This window comes from Protomyctophum bolini, assembly GCF_963924005.1.
Source record: "Protomyctophum bolini genome assembly, chromosome: 8".
Lineage (NCBI taxonomy): Eukaryota > Metazoa > Chordata > Actinopteri > Myctophiformes > Myctophidae > Protomyctophum > Protomyctophum bolini.
Window position 1 is genome coordinate 19,046,031 of NC_137869.1, and position 19,004 is coordinate 19,065,034.

General features: G+C 42.5%; 2 protein-coding genes across 2 annotated transcripts in view; both read right to left on the bottom strand.

Moving 5' to 3' along the window:
* oca2 (oculocutaneous albinism II) overlaps nucleotides 1-19,004 on the bottom strand; it is a 69,677-nt gene that overhangs the window by 32,390 nt on the left and 18,283 nt on the right. The window contains exons 13-17 of the mRNA XM_080769443.1: nucleotides 17,202-17,326; nucleotides 14,667-14,805; nucleotides 6,879-7,011; nucleotides 391-538; nucleotides 246-303 (exon numbers count right to left, since the gene is read on the bottom strand). Coding sequence (XP_080625569.1) covers nucleotides 246-303; nucleotides 391-538; nucleotides 6,879-7,011; nucleotides 14,667-14,805; nucleotides 17,202-17,326 — 603 coding nt within the window. The remainder of the gene's footprint in view (nucleotides 1-245; nucleotides 304-390; nucleotides 539-6,878; nucleotides 7,012-14,666; nucleotides 14,806-17,201; nucleotides 17,327-19,004) is intronic.
* On the bottom strand, nucleotides 4,007-4,744 carry LOC308320044 (all trans-polyprenyl-diphosphate synthase PDSS1-like; the record flags this gene model as incomplete). The annotated part of the gene is made up of 1 exon (XM_080770346.1): nucleotides 4,007-4,744. The coding sequence occupies one exon, from the start codon at nucleotides 4,742-4,744 to the stop codon at nucleotides 4,007-4,009; it is 738 nt and encodes a 245-aa protein (XP_080626472.1).

The following is a 19,004-nucleotide window of genomic DNA, read 5'->3' on the forward strand; positions in this document are numbered from 1 at the left end:
TTAAAGTGCCCAAAATAGGGACGGCAGATTTTATGTGTTTTTTTGTATTTATTATTATAATATTTTGTCTGCTTCCATTTAGACTGTGAACCCCTACTGTACGCAACTATACATTTCAATCCGAGAGAGAGAGAGAATTTTTTAGAATAGAATCGGCCTCAGGTCTAAATAGGCTGATGCAAACCATAGACACAGAGAGGTGGAGATATGTAAGACAGTGATGGATGAAAGATAATTGCCACTACCTTCTTTTGAAGTTCTTGAATGTTTTGCTCCCAATTCTTATCCTCCTGAGAAATTTCCCTGTAACACATTGTGAAGAGAGCTGAAGGATATTTGTTTGTTTGTTTTTGAGGACTTCCCCCAAGACAATGTGCCTTTCCATTGTACCTTTGAAAGGTCCTCATCATTTTGCGGAGAAGGTTCTCCAGGTTGAAGACTTTTTGCATCAGGAGACATTTGACGGCTGTTTCCTCCCGGCTGGCAGGGTTAATGCGCTGGGCTGTCTGTCTCCAGACCAGGATCTCATGCTTGAGTTCTGCCAGGAGTAATGCGCACACGCACACGCACACACACACACACACACACACACACACACACACACACACACACACACACACACACACACACACAGAGAGAACAAGAGATGTCACCTGTTTGAGGTCACGATAGGTGAAGGCGATGTGACAAATCTCTGTCAACATCCTCTCAGCTTGATTCCTATTTTGTTCCATTTCTCAGCAGCGTGGTGAGCCTGCTGGAAACAGCTGAGAGCTGAGGGCTCCATCCATGCAGCTGAAAAGATGTTGCGGACTTGCGGTCAATACGATGTACCCCATGGAGGGACTAATGCAAGTACTGTAGGGATGGTTTGGATTGACAAGCGCTGTGCTGCAACGTCGTAGATACGGCTCCCAAAATCAAGACCCCTGTGTGGGTATCGGTGGGTGCCTTTGCTGGATTGGGCGTTGCTAGGTGACCTTAACAGGAACTAATTGGCACAGGGGGAGCGGACGTCCCTGTTTGCCGAGTCCATGCAATTACCAATCGTGGCGGGGTTTCATAGCCGATTCAGTTTTTGAACCCCACACACACACCCACACACATATCTGTAGGGGAAGCAAAGGAGGCTGGCATGCGGAGGTGGTGGGCTCCACAGGATGGGATTGATGGGGGAGCTGTGGGCTCTGTGTTGGAACAGTCTGTGTGAAGCTCAGCGGTGGCTTCCTTCAATCTGCCCAGGGCACATTGCGACACCGCTTCTCCACAAAGCTCTCCTGTCTAAATGAGGGTTCGGTGACCAGCTGGGGACAGGGGTCTCCTCTGTGTCAATCGGTGGCACTTTACTCAGCATGGTGGAGAGAGGCGACATTTTTCCTGCAGGGATATTGTAGTCATTTTCTTAGAAATTGATCTGATCTAGTGGAAAGGCTACTAACATTAGCTAACATCTTGATTTGTATGTGCACGTGTGTGCACATGCTTTCGGTCACTTTAGACTCCAAATCCCCATCACAGGCGGCATTTCTGGTCAAAACAACGCTTATTGCACAGAGCCTAGCGGTAGCAGTAATGGTAGATAGATAGATACAGTACATTTATTATCCCGCGGGGGAAAATCAGTCGCCCATAGCAGTTAAGGTTACAACATACAAGTAAGAATAAGAAGGATAAAAAGTACTGTAGTATACAGAAGAAACAAGGCAGAAGGATAAATAAACAATACAATAATAATAATAATAAATAATAAACAGTGCAAATAAGAATAAACAAAAACCTATATAGAAAAAGATAAACCACACAACAGGACGTATGATGATGTGGTGTTAGACTGCAGACATGAGACAGTGGAAGGTGGCAGCTATGGAAAAGGTCAACACTCCACAGGAGGCGGGAGGTGGGAAAGGGGCAGGCACCTGCTCTGAATTTGAAAACTGCTATAAAATAAAATGGGACGCTCGTCACTGTGGTCTATATTAATTCTGGTTATTTAAGGGAGACTGTGCCAGACATGTCCTCATACTCCTGAGTGCAGAGCTGTTTGCTTCTTAAGTTTGATCGTAAATAAAAAGGTGCCTCTTTCGCCTTGGCTCAGACCGTTGAGGCTGTATTTCTGTTCTTTATACTACCAGTCACAGCAAACAGCTGAAAACATAATTTATTTCATTCAGCAGTTACAATTCCAAACCTGCAAAATTGACCCGCTTTAATTACTTCCGTATATTAGTAGCTTAATGACTAGTATTAAAAATGTAAAAAAAAAATATGTCCAATGTATATATATTTAAGTTCGTAAAGTTAACAAGTAGGCTACTAGACCTGTACGTGCCCGTTGAGAGTGATGCAACTTGGGATGCAACCTAACCTAATACCCGTCAACTTGTCATAGCACCCGTTTTAACTAGCTTTCTGTGTCCCACATGGAGATCTCTGTATCTGCCAGTCTGCCTGTGCCTGAAGTGAAAAGTGCAAAAGTGGACTGGTTAAGTAATCAATTGTCAGGTGTGGGGTTGCCATGGCATTCAATTGGCTGAGGCAGAGGCTGGAAATTGCACAGGTGAGGGGATTTAGGCTGATTAGGCCCACTGGCAGAGCCTGACCAGAGCCTTTTGTGGTGGTTCTAGACAACCGTGGGTCTGACCGACTCGATACCGGGCACTGCACTCCCTGCGGGGGGGCGTGGAACGTGTGTGTCGATTTTGAAGTCGGTTGGACAAACGGTTCTCGAGTTACGTGCATTACAACCGTACACACACACACACGCACGCAGACACACACACACACACACACACACACACACACACACACAGAGACGTGGGCCGTGGCACATTTATAGTAGGACCAGTAAGACGCACAAACGCGGGAAGCGAACGCAGCTCGTACATATTTGGGTTTTTTTAAGATTTATATAAGGAGTCCCCAAAGCAGCTCCATATATGGGCACAAGTTGTACCACGCCATCACAGTCATGTCACCATGACTCAGCCATAACCATATAAGGAGTCCCCAAAGCAGCTCCATATATGGGCACAAAAGCGTGACACACAGACACACGGACACACAGACATGATCTGCTAGGTCTCATTGCGAACGCAGTGAGAACTTACTATGAGACCTAGCAGATCATGTCTGTCTGTGTGTGTGTCTGTGTCCCACCTTTGTGCCCATATATGGAGCTGAGTGATTTGTTTGTGATTTATGCAACACACTCCATATTTGGACGTATAGCTGCTTTGGGGACTCCTTATATGGTTATGGCTAAGTTAAAAACTTAACTTAAAAATAAATCTTTAAAAAATCCAAATATGTACGAGCTGCGTTCGCTTCCCGCGTTTGCGCGTCTTACTGGTAGTAAGTGCTCACTGCGTTCGCAATAACTAAATGCATTTGAAAATTACATAAAAAAATTACTTTTCAGGATTCCAATAAAAAAATAGCAAAACATTATTCAGGATTTGAATAAGAAAATAGCAGATCTACAGGCTATTTTTGTGTGCATAGAATGGAATGTCCCTCTGGAGTGAGTGTGGAAATATAGTGACCCTTTCCATCATCAAAGTTGCCCACTCCTGTGTTAAGGGGTCTGTCGGGGATCAGACTTGCGAGGGAACAAAACTGGCTGACGGGTGAAAGAGGTGAACACCATCGACTCCTGACTGATGATTTAACCAAAAGAACCCTATAGAGTCCCAATTCTTGGCATAATAGGCAAACATTCTGCAAAAATAGACGAACATTCAGCTAAAATAAGTTAACATTTGGTGAAAATGTATAGCTCACAATAGGTCGCAAACAGACATGAGCAGGTAGATTGTTTTGAAAAGAGTTGTTTCCTGCCCCAACAAGTGTTCCCTTCGTCACCCACGTGTGCGTTGCTTTCTCCCAGTAGCATTATGAAGTTTGTGTGTGTGTGTGTGTGTGTGTGTGTGTGTGTGTGTGTGTGTGCTCGCTCACGGCGTGGCGTGCATAGTATATATATATATATATATAAATGTATAGTAACCTTTCACTTTCCGCGAGTAAGCACCATCTCTGTGAGTCCAATGAGGGCATCACGTACTGCTGATGGCCTGAGCAGTTTGATTTTCCTGATGGCCTCTTGGCAGTAGCACTGGGCTAAATGGGTAGTCTGCTCCACGCCATCACTCTGCAGAACATACTGCCATGCTCGTTCTACATCTCCTTTACAACTGAATCGTCTCATGATCATCGCATGGAGTTCAGGAAACTGCTGACAAGCAAACAGGACTGGTCCGGTTGCCAATCCCAACTTGAGGTCGGCAGCCGAGGGCTTCCCCAGCTGTTTGGCACAGGAAGTGAAGTCCAGCACATCATCAACCAGCTGAAACGCAATGCCAACGTTCCTCCCATATTGGTAGGCTATTTCATGGACTTCAGGGTCACAGTTCACCAGAAGAGATACTGCTTTACAACTGTTTGCGATGAGACTTGCTGTCTTCTTGTAGGTTCTCTCGAGGTAGTGCTTAAATCGCTCGTTCTCATTCTCCTTTGAGCCCAGCTGCATCAATTCCCCTTGAACCAGGTCTTCAATGACCTGCGAAAGCACAGACACCACTGAGGGGTCTCCTATACGAGCCAAAGCCATAGAGGAAGCAGCCAGGATGAAATCTCCAGCCAAGATAGCCTTTCTTTCACCCCACACTTCATGGATGGTGCTCTTCCCTCGTCGTTTGTTTGAGCCATCGATGACATCGTCATGTAGAAGGCTGGCAGTGTGGATCATCTCAGAGATCATAGCTATTGACCGCTGACTTGGGAGCAGATCTCCATCTCTGTTGCTGTGGATGTTCAGGGCTCTGGCCATCAGGACAACTATTGTGGGTCGAAGGGCCTTGCCCTTCCCATCAAAGTAGTAGACACACAGAGACCTCAGCTCTTCGATAGGCACAAACAATGTCTTTTTGATGTCTTCATACAGGTGTGTTAGGTCTTTTTGAGCCATCATGAAGGGATCGTTCAGCTTCGCATCACTATGATTATTTTTGCAGAAGAACTGCGGTGTGGGATACAGCAATGCCTTGTGCCTGGTGAGAGATGATCTGAATATTGAGTTTGTGTGGGCAGAATGTGACGAGGACAGACCCTGAGAAGCTCCCGTTAGACAGACAGAACCTGGTCCCCTCCGAAATGCCCCAGTGGAGGAGAAAGCACCGCCGATGGGGACATTCAATGGGCACACAGATTTTAATAAAGATGAACTAAAACAACCCGTAGTCCTCCATCTCCAACAGGGCCAGAACCGCCATGTTCCACCAGCACCCATTAACCATTACCATAGCACTTCCAGTACTAGTGTAGCCAGACAATTTCCACAATCTCTGAATGGTATATAGAGCCTGGAACTACACCGAAATCAGAGTAATCTGTTTGTCATTTCCGTTCACAAAAATATATTTTATGATCAGAGCTTCCGTTCTCCAGACTGTATGACGGAAGAATTTGGAAATCGCTACAGGCAACAGTTTGGCTACGCGAGACTACACTTCGAGGCTACGTACTGTACATGATGTCAGTACAACAATGAATGATGTCATAACAACAGGTACAACAGGTATTGCATCACCGGACAGGCATGGTGGGAGTACCTGTACTGTGTCCATTTTATGCCCGTATAAAGAGATCTCTGTATCTGCCTGTTTGCCTGTGTCTCTTTTCTTTTATGCCCATGTGTGGAGATTTATGCATCTGGCTGTCTGTGTCCCTTTTATGCAGATAAATGGAGTAGTTCTAGAAGGAGGAGAGGAAACATTTAGAGCCTTTTATTAGTGCTGTAAGTATACAGAACGACTGGAAATTGAGTTCTGTGTCAGCTATGCCCAAATTTGGAGTCCAGGCCAGTCTAAGACATCATGACATGGGGATTTTCAGATGTTTTGGACAACCACTTCACACTTGGCACATCACTCCCTCGGGTCATCGTGCTATGCAAGTTTGTAGGAGTGCTGTTCTCCAGATATGCAGGGGATCCATGAACGGACGCACAGATATATGTATGCAGAAATTTTCTGCATTTATAGTAAGGTTAATAATAATATATCTTTCTAATTACTGTAAGTAGATTTATTAATACAGTTATAACCTTTACACCACATACAGGGCATGAAGAAAACCCATTACTTAGTGGAGACGGAAATGGGCTGGAGGATACATAGTATATTACATTGTGACCGATGAGAGATGACCCTCCTTATCACCCCCCAAATGCACCAACATCATATCTAGGAATGACATGGCCATCAGATAAGGATAATGGGAATAATGTGGAAATTACCTGAGATGGAGGGGGAAAAGATTTCACCAAACCAGGGGGGACTTTCGTCATCATATCATCATCACGTGATGAAGCTAGAGGGCTCAGTGTGTAATGCCAAGTTAATTACTTGACCCTAGTATGTCATAATAGGCGGACATTTGGCAACAATAGCTGATCTACAAGCTCACAACGCGTCGCTATAAGGGATTCTGAGTAGAGGGATAAAAGTATAGATTTTCTTTGCAGCATTACACTTTCCTCTTGGACTCCTGAAATACCTTTGGCTAGCACACAATGACTTACAGTATGTACTTTAACCCATTTTGGGCCGGAACCCCTTTTGCTATTAGCATTATGTTATGCTTTAGCTATTGAAAAATAGCAGATCTACAAGCTCATAGCGTATAGGTCTGCTATTTTTGAAAAATCTAAGAACCACTGAAATAGAAACATAGCTTTTTCAGAAAACTGTCAGGATGTAGAAGACATATTTAGAATCTGATCTCAGGTCAAAATGGGTCTGGTAACACCAAAATGTTCATCAAGTTCACCTCTCATCATCGATCTCTCTGCAAGTTAACAACCACAAGTTGATGTCACTCACCCACAATCTCGATGGACTCTTTGTTGTACAGCTTTTTGTTCCAATAGAGCATCCGTAGGAAAGGGAACGAGGTGAGGAGGACGAGACACATCCCCAGGAACATGTACCCCGTGAAACCAGCGAAGTCGATCCCCTGACAAGAGACACGGAGGAATGCATCATCAATAAACAGTGGTGGACAAAGTATATACGCAGAATACAAGTAAATATACTCAAGTACAAATTCCAAAGTTGCAATTTTTAGAAATGGTCAAAATATTTGTGAAAATCACACCCGTGTGAACTGAGTGGTGCTCCCCTCTCTCTCCCCCCCTTGCACCACTCAAAAATAGAAAGCTCACACAACATATTGACACATTGTAAGTGGTTATGGTCAATTCAACATTACATTTTTGAAAGTTTCGGTCCGCTTCCTAGAAATGTAGTATGAGTCAAAAGTGCAACATTTCTATTTCATATATACAGTAGTGGAGTGATCGGTTTACCAAAAAATAAAATAAAAAAATATATATATCCAAAATAATTACAAGTAAAAGTACTGTCCACCAAGAAAATCTATCTTGTGTTCATGTGTAAAGCAATCTATTTAGAGCCTCATTCATAATTTACTTTCTCTGCAAATTAATGAACAATACGTGGTATGAAATTTATACTCTGTGGAGCTTTTTTTTATTATGTTTTATGACAAAGTATACATTGGGCTTTATTGACTATAGCTGTACATGACTTCAGAACAGGAATTAAACCTCTGAAAGGTCTCAAACAATCATCATGGAAGAATGCATAATAGCCGTGGTGGATTGAACAAGGCAGAAATAAGTGGTCTAGAAAGTAGAAAGTGGTTAAAAACGAAAGAAAGTAAGAAAGACAGACAAAGCACCGGTAGCCTGGGGGAAATGACAGGAATAAAGCAAAGAATTCTATCATGGAGCCAGTGGGGTGCTGGTAATTGCATCCTTATTGTAATTCAGTTCCAGCCTAGCTCCTGTTTGGCAAGGAGCCAGATTTCACTGCCTGCATATAAGAAATGGCTGCTTTTGTCCACCCATCGTCTGAGATCACAATACAAGTCCATTAAATGTCACACCATCATTACACTGTCCCATCACCCACTCAAAATGAGATTTGTAAAACATGAAGGGAAAAAATAAAAAACAACAATAGCTGACTCTATGTCATCAGGATCCAGACCTGAGAGCTAAGGCACATGCTTATTGCAATAATAATGCTTGATAACAGTGACCTCTACAGGAAGAACATGTCTAGCTGAAACAGATGCCTGAGAGAGAGACGAAGGACATACAGTGGAGGATAAAATCATCATCAACAATAACCCGTCATCTCAGGTGCCTTGGGGTCATCTCTATTTCACAGGGTCGCAACGTGGGGTCTTGGGGGGGCCTCTGGGCAGTACAGATATAACCAAAATGGACAGTGTGCAAATGGAACCTTGGCTTACTGGCCAGACTCATATCACTCTGTCGCCGAAGGCAATTCTTTTGCCACCAGCTGATTGACGTCTGGCCACTGCGAGGATATTACAGTTCCATTTGATTCCTTTTGTACATTCTCAGATTTGACTGTGTAGCACACACATGGACCCCCAGTTTGGTATAATTATGTATACAAGGACCCATAACACTGTCTGAGTCACAGACATGCAAGGGTCCACGTGGTTCTTAACTAGCAATAATTTAGCTGGGGGTTCCCCCGAAATAATCTTTTTCAAATTCAAAAGATTTTAAAGATTTTTTTGCCCATTGTGGGAGTATGGGATTGTTGTTTTTTTATTTTGATGCTAAATCAACTAATTTAGCTGAAGATCCCCTCAAACCCCCTCAAGGACCCCTGGAATGTCCCCTTGTGTACATCTTGTCCTATACAGTATGTATTGTTTCCAAACTGTATTTAATTAAGGATTCCATTTCTTTGTTTTTGGTTGTTTCGTGAGCTCGTAGATCAGCTATTTTCACTATTTTCTTTTTTTTGTGGAAATTTCTGAAAACGTAAAAATCTCATTGAATTATTTCTAATATAGGCCTATGCCTGAATAGTGATATACCGTACATTTTTACAAGCATGAACTTTTAAAACTCTTTAAAAGCAAGTACTCCAAGTACTATGGTTGAGTACTTTGTCCACCACTGTGCATTTCTCTGTAAAAATTCAAAGGCAAGGATACTGCACTCTGGTACGGAGCAGCACTTTCTCATAGTTACACACATTTCACAGTGGGTTCTGGATTGCACCTCCACACAAACCAACCAACCAAAAATCTATCACACGCACGCACGCACGCACGCACGCACGTACGCACGCACGCACGCACACACGCACGCAAGCGTAGTTATCAGAGGCCAGACACGAGTATGGACACTCTGCTGTCTTTGCTGCTCGGTCGCCTGGGAAACTGAGAAACTGAGCGGAAACAGGCTGGATGGGGTCTCTCACATGTCACGTCGTGCGACCAGGGCGAGCGGAGGGAAGGGTGGGGGGCGGTTGGGATGTGGGGGGGATTTTAATTTGTAAATTTGGATTTGTAAGTCAATTATCTTTGCTCAGGAAGCTCTCAGAATGTTCCTCCATGACTTTTCCAAAATATTCAATCCAAATTATTATTATTATTTTACCATCCAGCAGGACATTCATTTTCGGTCCTCCGACCACCTGGAGATATGAGTCATTGACATTGTTGACAATGCTAGTTAATGGGATCATTTGTATTTCCAATTGTAAAATGGCACAACGGTTGGGGTCAGAGGAAGCGTTGTCATAATGTAGACACTAGGGCTGTGCCAATACAGTATATCAATATTGCGATATATCACGATACCTCTGTTTGGAGGAGGCAAGATTCATGTACTTATTGGCCAGTTTATGACATAAGAATAAATACCATCATTTTATGCCTTTAATGGTTATTTTTGAATTTTCGGTTACAGATATCGTGATATATTGTTGATGAAATCTCTTGCAATATATTGAATATCGCAAGATCAATCGTGATATTATCATTATCGAGGGCCTAATATCGCCACAGATATCATATCGTGAGGTACCCTTATCGTCCCACCCCTAGTAGACGCCCTGACTCAGGGGCATGTGTGGATTCTATCCGTCCAGGTTAATGCAGGAGCAGGCACATCCAAGGTCAAATTCAATGGCTGTAGCCTGTAGGATAGAGAATAAAGTCCAAGAATGCAATAGATGCTTGAACTGTGTATTTTAAGTAGGCTTATAGGGCAGAGCATAATGAGTATATCATAGAATAAAAATATTCAACATTTTTTTAATGGTCATGAGTCATGAGGACCCTGGGTATAGCTTGATTCTAGGTTTAAAATAATTTATGTACAGGTATATATTTTCGGAAATCTCTATGGGAAAAATGCATTGACTTTTTTGAGTGGAAGCACTAAATGGCCACCACTGCTATGCCCTAAACAACATTTGGACCTACGAGCTCCTCATCGGGTACAATACATGGATGGGAGCATCTAAAATGGTGTGCAGATAATTGCTATTGGTGGAGGCGTTTGGGACACTGCAAGAAAAGGGCATGATGTGCACTTGGGATTGCATGGTTTACCAATTTCCATTACATCAGGGCCGACAGTGAGTTACCACATGACTTCCATGAGTTAAATCGCTGCAATTCCTTTCCCTGAGCAAAGGGTCCACTCTCACTGCTACGGTAAAGTAGTACTAGTGAGTGAAGCATTTCGTCGTACGCAGCCGTCACATGCTGAAATAGCTGATCTACAAGTTCAGTGAGGCATTGTGAGCTTGCAGATCTGCTATTTATGGAGTGCGCCAGCATCATATGACAAAGTGTAAACCAGGCTTGAAGGTACTGAAGAAGAAATACTGTGAAGGTATGACGCTCAATGGACGTCAGGTCACGCTTGATGAAATGAGCCAAAATATGGACATGATCAGTTACAATGGCTATGACTATGAGTTAAGAGTAAGACACAATGTATACGGTAAAGCATAATGACTAATGACGAAACGTTAATGATCTGCCTAGCTGATGAAGATAGTTGCTGCAGGTTTGGTTTGCCAAGATATGGTACAGCCAAAAGAATAAAGGTCCTGATCTCTATACTGCCTCCCCCTGGTCAACCGGGAAGCCTGATGGAGGGGAAAAGGAAATGGTTGGAATAAGCCTTCCACGCGTACGTCCTACTGAGGAAACTCCCCCCTGTCAGGTAATAAGCGACCTGCTCACTCATGCATTGAAGGATGCCTGAGCTCAGGCAAATGCTACTGGATTAAAAAATGGCTTACAAAATCGTGGGAAGGCTTTTGTGATAAATATGATTCATGATGGCAGTGCCGGGAAAATGAATCTGTCTCAGAACACTGTGTGTGTGTGTGTGTGTGTGTGTGTGTGTGTGTGTGTACGTGCGTGCGTCAACACTCAGATAGATTGTGCTGTCCGTACTGTCCGTAGAGATAATTCACATATGACGTCAGCAAACAGAGGATTGTTTCCACACACACACACACACACACACACACACACACACACACACACACACACACACACACACACACACACACACACACACACACACACACACACACACACACACACACACACACACACACACACACACACACACACACACACACACACACACACAACTGCCGAGGGTAAACACAACAAATGCGTGTGTGTACTGTAAATGTTACACTAGATCACATGGTAAAGGTCTACATGTCATAGCAGGGTACTGTATATGAATATGAATGCTCATCTGCATGTCTGTGATAATGCATGCCACCAAAGGATACTGTGTACATATTACACTGAGATGACGCTCCCACATAACACAGTCACTAAAATAGCCAGCAGAATTCAAAGGCCAATCTGGCTTTGGGTTTGGACGAGGGGACACTCTTTGAGCTACAGGAAACTCAGACACAATTCTTCCATTATCACAATACGACACATTCCTTTGAATTCAAATTCGGCAGGAAAATGACAGGACTACAGGCTAATTTAAAGTAGTGCTCGACTGGATTAATGTGAGGTCAGACACACAGGAAAGTGAAAGTTTCATTAGCTATATCATAGAGCAGTGGTGGAAAGTAACTATACATTTACTCAAGAACTGTACTTAAGTAAATGTTTTAGGTACTGTATACTTTTTATGCCACTATAATTATTTGACACGTTAGCTACTAGTTACAGATTTGGCTATTCGCAAATGATCTAGAAGCTCACAACATGTCTCAACCTATGTAACGGAGTATTTCTAGATTGTGGTATTGCTACTTTTAAGTAAGCAAAACCTGAGTACTTAATCCACTTAATCCATTAGTTATAGCATAGAGACAGGACAGCTTTGCTTTTCATATTAAAGGCAGGCAAGAATCCCCCCCCCCCCCCCAGCAATCTTCTGCAGAGAACAAGAGGGTTTGCGTGACAGCTCCAGCGCAGTACATTTGCAAGTGTCTACACATGTAGGCAATGTATTTCCAATGGGAGTTACTTCAAAACAATCATGTCACACTGAGCAAATCAAGAGTGACATTTAAACATGCAGCCTCTGTCCCATATCCTATCCAGGGACAGGGTTTGCAAAATGTGCTTCTGTGCGCATCCATTTCATATTTGTAGGCCTACTATCGATGACAAATACAAAACAAATAAAACGAATACAAATAATGCGGTGACATGTGGTGACATCTACAGTACATAGCCCATGGTGCCAAATACTGCATGGGTAAGGCTGGGCAATTAACCAAAAATATACTGAAACCGATATTTCGAACCGGCTTAATCTTGTTCATGTACTGTATAATCAAATAATCAAGAAGCAGCTTTTTCTTCTCATATGTACATTATAATCGACTAAATTGATTAGTCTGATTACTTAACCCAGCATTATTACAAAGGTGGCGTGCAGAAATTGCAGAAATAGACCAAATTTGAATTACCATGAAATACCTTTCAACCCGCCGTTCCTATTTTGGGCAGCAGACGTAACAGATGAAATGTCTCATTAATAAATCCATTTTTACCTGCAAGTTAAACGGACACTTCACCCCTTTTGCAACCAGATCTTATTTGAATGATGTTTGGGAGACAAGAAACACTATGGGGTTTCTATGAGGGACATATGTGTTTTTAGATATTTCAAAGTGTCCATGGACTCCATGATGTCATGGACACTGGGCTCACTTTGTCCATAACATCATGGAATCCATGGACACTTTGAAATACTGAAATATCTAAAAACACATATTACCCACATAAAAACCCCCAGGAGAGTGTTTCTTGTCTCCCAAACATCATTAAAATAAGATCTGGTTGCAAAAGGGGTGAAGTGTCCCTTTAAAGTGTGGACCTTATCCGCTAATAAGGAAGAATAGCAACAAGTATCTCCATTCAGTGACGGTCATCTCGTTAATATTACATGGTCATTTTTCACATAGAGCGCGTTATTTCGTGCATTTTGCAGATTCACACCAAAAACGGGGAACAGCAGCAGATGATGATACCCCTGATCTGTGTGTGTGTGTGTGTGTGTGTGTGTGTGTGTGTGTGTGTGTGTGTGTGTTCAACGGTCTCTCTCTCTCTCTAAAAAATAACGAGCGACCCGATACAATAATAATCAGTGTGTTGCGTGCCCTGGCCGTGCTGTAGATAATAAAGTACAAATAAAAATGAGATGATCACCTTCACAGCGGAGAAGGGGAGCCGCAGCGGGTGGGGAAAAAAAATACGGTAAACATATATGCCCGCCCCTATCCAACCAGCAGCCTCAAAGCTACTGCGGAATGAAATGATGGGATTTCAAACTATCGTCTTTCGTCTGTAATGTTTGTATTGTTGAGACAGTCACAATGAATGAACTGCCTATATTTCATGTGTCCAACAGATGGCGTTTCACGTGAATTACACATGTATCATGTCTTATAGCACTTCTCCATATAAACACTCATTCGGAATGACCATTTCCCATGGAAACTCGAAGCAAAAAACATTACTTCCGAAGTATTTTATTCTGAAGTATTTATTCGGAACGATCACCCTTCATATAAACGCGGCCAGTGTCAGTAGTACTAATCACTATAGTAATAATCTTGGGTCATCATTTAGGCCATTTATCTTCATGATTGATAGCGCTGGACAAGGACATCCACGTCACCGTTTCACATCTTGCATATTGCTTTCTGATTATCATTCATCGCTTCACAACAAGTCCAAAATCATTACCATGTGTAAAAGACAAATAGGGGGGGGAAAGAAAGAAAAGGTGTGTTGATAGGAGCTATGAAAGAGCACTCTGTTCCCATCATGAGAATAATGCATAATGTGATGAGGCCAGCTGGCTCATTACCATACCACTGATTACAAGCCAAAAATTGGTTTCTTCAGTGGTGGAAAGTACTCTAACTAAGTAAATTTACTCAAGTACTGTAGTTACTGTAAGTACATTTGTGAGGGGTTTTTTTTAACTTTATTTGAGTTTCCATTACTCCAATACGATAATGCAGTTCCAAAACTTGACATTTACGCTATGCCACTATATTTCAGAGGCAAATATTGTACGCTTTTACTCTTTAGTTACTGGTGCAAATGTTCAAAATTAATCAAAATTGTGGTTAAGAAGATTACCTCCTCCCCTTGTTTTTTACAAATCAAACCCTGGATATTCCGTCTTTACCTACTTTACTAGTGTGTCAGTGGATAGAACAGAGTCTATTTTTTCTACTAGTGGTTCAGTGTTTCAGTGGATAGAACAGTTTGTTATTAAGTCTAGTTGTACTTACTTCCTTACGCAGGGCTTGGTTTGACACTATGATGACATTGGGTGGATCTCCCACAGCTGTGGCAGCACCGCCGATGTTGGTGAAGATGACTTCGGCAATCAGGACATGTCTGGGGTCAAGATTAAGCACCTCACATAACCTGCAACATTACAAGGAGACATTACAAGGAGCTCAATAATTATATTTATGCTCATACAGTAATAATTATTTCAATCCAAGAGTTGGAGGGTTGCCTGACTTAATACTTTTCTATTAATGAACAATTCACACTGTAGTTCACTGACAAATTTGGGGCACTATACTTTTGCATTGTCATTTTTAAGACCTAATAATGGTTCAATGTAGCCTACTAATAAAACCAGAGTTCACTCAGGACACACTAACGGAAGTAGACATGCAATTTCTGTATGATATATAATAACTACACAGTGACATCGATAGTGTTATTCTAACTAGACTAGTGTACAAAACGTAACTAAATGGATTCAAATAAGGGTCCATTTGCAGCCTTTGTATAGAAACTCAATTATTATCATAATGTACGTGGGTTTGACTGTTCTAAAACAAGCTAGCTGGCATTTAACATGATTACAGTAATCAGAAAACCACAAATAAAATGGCACAATATAACGGCAAAAAAAAAAAAAAACATCTATGAAAACGGACTGAATGCATTGTCTGTTGTGCGTAAAACAAGCTTGTTTAGCATAAACACTAAAAGCACAGATGCAGACTTCAAAATAGCATGATAACACAGCATAATGATCCCCTATATGCAATCATTTAGCTGGGGAGTCGGGACCACCTGGAACTCCAGCTAAATGATTGATAGTTAATCTTCACCGGTCCATTATCATTTTGAAAAGTAAACAATATAACGTACAAGAATGTCTGTTTTGATCCTGAGTTACTCTACACCTACAGCACAAACACAGTAAATGAATTCTTGATCAAGTTACAGACCATATCGGACTAAATCAAGTCCAACATTAAAAACCCAGAGATAAAGAATCGTATAAATGTCTAGGTCTAATGCGTATCAAATTGGAAATCCTTGAAATTAAAAAAGGTTCTCAGGATTTCATCTTGTGCTTTGTGTGCGTGCACGTGTGCGTGCATGTGTAGGCTATATGTGTCAGGTGGTGTGAGTTGCACATGGTTTCACGTGTTTACCGATTTACTATACTCCTCCCATGTGGTTCTTGGCATATAAAGATAGACGCCCCTTTCGGCTCTGGAGCGTATGTGCTCAAGGGAGGGCAAAAAATTCCCGACATTCCTTGCGAAGCACCACGGAAGCATGAGTGTGAGTCACAGAGCGCATGTTCGGGTCTGATAAGTCCCGGAAAAGATGCACTGTGATTTGCCAGTAGTCACTTGAGTGGCAGCGTGACATAGCGTGCCTTCCACTCTTCCGGTGTACTTCCTCCCCCAGTGTAAATTCTTCTGCCCTCCCGTCGACACACATGGCTCCAACGAACTGCAGCGGCCAATGAGGCATATTTTTTTAAAATATCTATGGTTCTTAATTGCATGGTCCCTCTCACTCTCCTTTCTTGTATTTATTCATGCCCGCTCATCATCAGCTCATTAATTTCAGTTGTATACAGAAGCTCTGAACACTGGCCTATTATAAGCATAAGCTACATGGCAATGGAGAAAGAATGTCAACGAAAGGGAGGGATTCCCCATATACGCATAGTGGGTTTTAAAGAGTGACGCAACTCTGGGTTTACGGACGGACCAGTGCATCAATATGCACCACAAATCTGGAAAGACTTACAGTAGGTGCAACATACATTTACGCACTTTCATTCAGGATGCTAGCTCTGCAGGCTCTTGGCCGGTGAGTAGTTAATATGCGTCTCACTTGACTGGCAAAATAGCGCCACCTACTGCTTATTTCATGAACTTATTTCATATCGCCCAAGAATTGCATTTTGTCAGTGGATGGAAAGGGGGAAAAATGCGTTTTTATTTTTTCAAATTTCTGAACATTCACGCTCAGAAGCTCTAATATAATAAAAACATGATCATAAAACATGGTAAAAACACTGAACAATAAAAACACAGGGCAATCAGTCAAAAAGTGCATAGTGCAGAGTACGGAAAGTTGATGTAACCGCACCTGTCACACAAAAGTAGTGGAAACAGCAGATCGTGACACTCTGTGAGCTTATTTCCTAATTATAATTAAAATAAATCACACTCGTGTGAAGTGAGGGGCGATCTTATCATCATGCATCCATTCCATGTTCAGCCAATCAAATCATCACAAATATCATTCCGGCCAATCACTTTTGGCGTCTTCACATTTCTGCACATTTCTCACTTTTTATCCTCAATATCTACTTTGCTCAATGCTCAGCCAATCAAATCATCGCTATGGGGTGATCAGCCAATAAAATCATCGTGTTTGTGTTCACACAAACAGACAAAGCTGGGCATAGGAGGGGATAGCACCCCTCAAAAAAATGGAACGGTTTTGGACATAAGAGGTTTCTACCCGACAGCGACTATTGCACAGTGCAGTACCTTATGGTGACAGGAGTGAAGAGCATCATAGTGGTCACGTTGTCCAGGAAGGCTGAGAGAATGGCAGCAATGAGGCAGAGGATCATTATCATGGGCCAGACTCTTCCTCTGGACAGCTGGTAGGCCTGCAAGGGAGAAGGGATGCCCCATGATGAGTCACTTCATTAACAAGTGGATATCTCAATACATTTCTGATCCACACGTGGTGACATTCCACCATCAAAGGAAAAGGAATTGCATGAGTCCAAGCAATCATCTAAAATCTAGCATCTTTGAGGTTTTGTGTACACACTAATACACAGCACAAAGCCAATTTAACTAATGTAGAAATTAGTTTTTTTTAGTTATCACTGAACATAAATGTCCCTGGACTAATGAGAATGAACAACCACTTCCTAGGAAGTTCAAACTACTAGTTATGATAGAAACACATTACTTGAACTTGAAAAGCCTAAAAATATTGTGTTGTCTCACTGTCATCACTAGACTAGACTACTACCAGTAAGACGCCCTGAGGTCGCGTGCACACATACAGTACGTACGGGGGGCAGTGTCTTGAGTGTACAGGGTTTGATGAGGGCTCAGGTAGGGCCGGGCCTTCTTTTTCGGGCCTGTTGATAACTCTAGTTTTTTCGGGCTGCCGGGCACGGCTGCACTAATATCTTTGGGGTGGGCCCGTCTAGAGTTTGAATGGACAGGTATCAGTCAAAAGGGAGACATCGAAGAGGAAGGACGCAACATATGGAATGTCAGAACAGGTCAGCTCCATATATGGAGATCTAAGGGTTTGAGGTCAGATGTAGAGTTGCTGGCCAATATTGATGAGAGATCTCCAAATATGGGAATTCCCATATGGGCTTAATATCGATGACATCAGGGATCTCCAACCCTGATGATGTCACATCAGGATGTCACATCACAGGAGGGCATGGGGAGACGGACGGACGGACTGACGGGAAATGCATGCAATCACTCCATGTATCTGACATCGTGACATTGAATACATGGATTGATAGATTGTATACTCGTCTGACAACATGTTAGGCCGTCTACTTTAAAGGCCCAATAAATGATACAAATAATACTCACTCACTCATGCACTGATTTACTGTATTTCCCAAAATCTAATGTAATATTAAGTCTATAAAAGCAGCAGGTTAGCCAATAGCCCCAGAGGATGTGCTGGTCATCTCTAGCTCATTAATTGGAGGCTAATTGGCTCTATGCACAGCAGCCATATTGGAAAGTATCACTCAACACACCAAATTGGCCCTTTGAAGGTGCTCTGAGTAGGCTTCAAGGACAGGCGTAAAATACCCACTCAAAAGACAATCACACGCACACGCAGACCACACAAGTGGCTGGGTCTGACCATGTGTGTGTCAGGTCTGATACCCGGAAATTGTATTTTAATTTGTAAAGCATTGCCCCTTGTCCAGCATCCACTTAAAATTCATGAGGCTGCACGAGCCCTCTGTTTACTCAATGGTCTCAATGCTGAAGGACAAGGTGTTTGCCCTCCTTGAAGGTAGCAGGCTAGGATTATATCTGAGGTCACATTCTCACCTAATACTTCGGTAGACTCATGCGTATGGGCGGAGATTTTGGGATTCTTGCATATTTAATTTGCTGCGGTTTGCCTTCACACTGTCATCCGTAGCAATTGGAAACGCAGCCGTAGCATTCATAAACCTAGCCTACAACACAGTGAAATCTATGGTGATAAAATTATACTCATAACGTGCATGTGTCGTGCCGTCTGGGACTGGACCCCCAGCTCTCTCGCTCTCTCACTATACACAT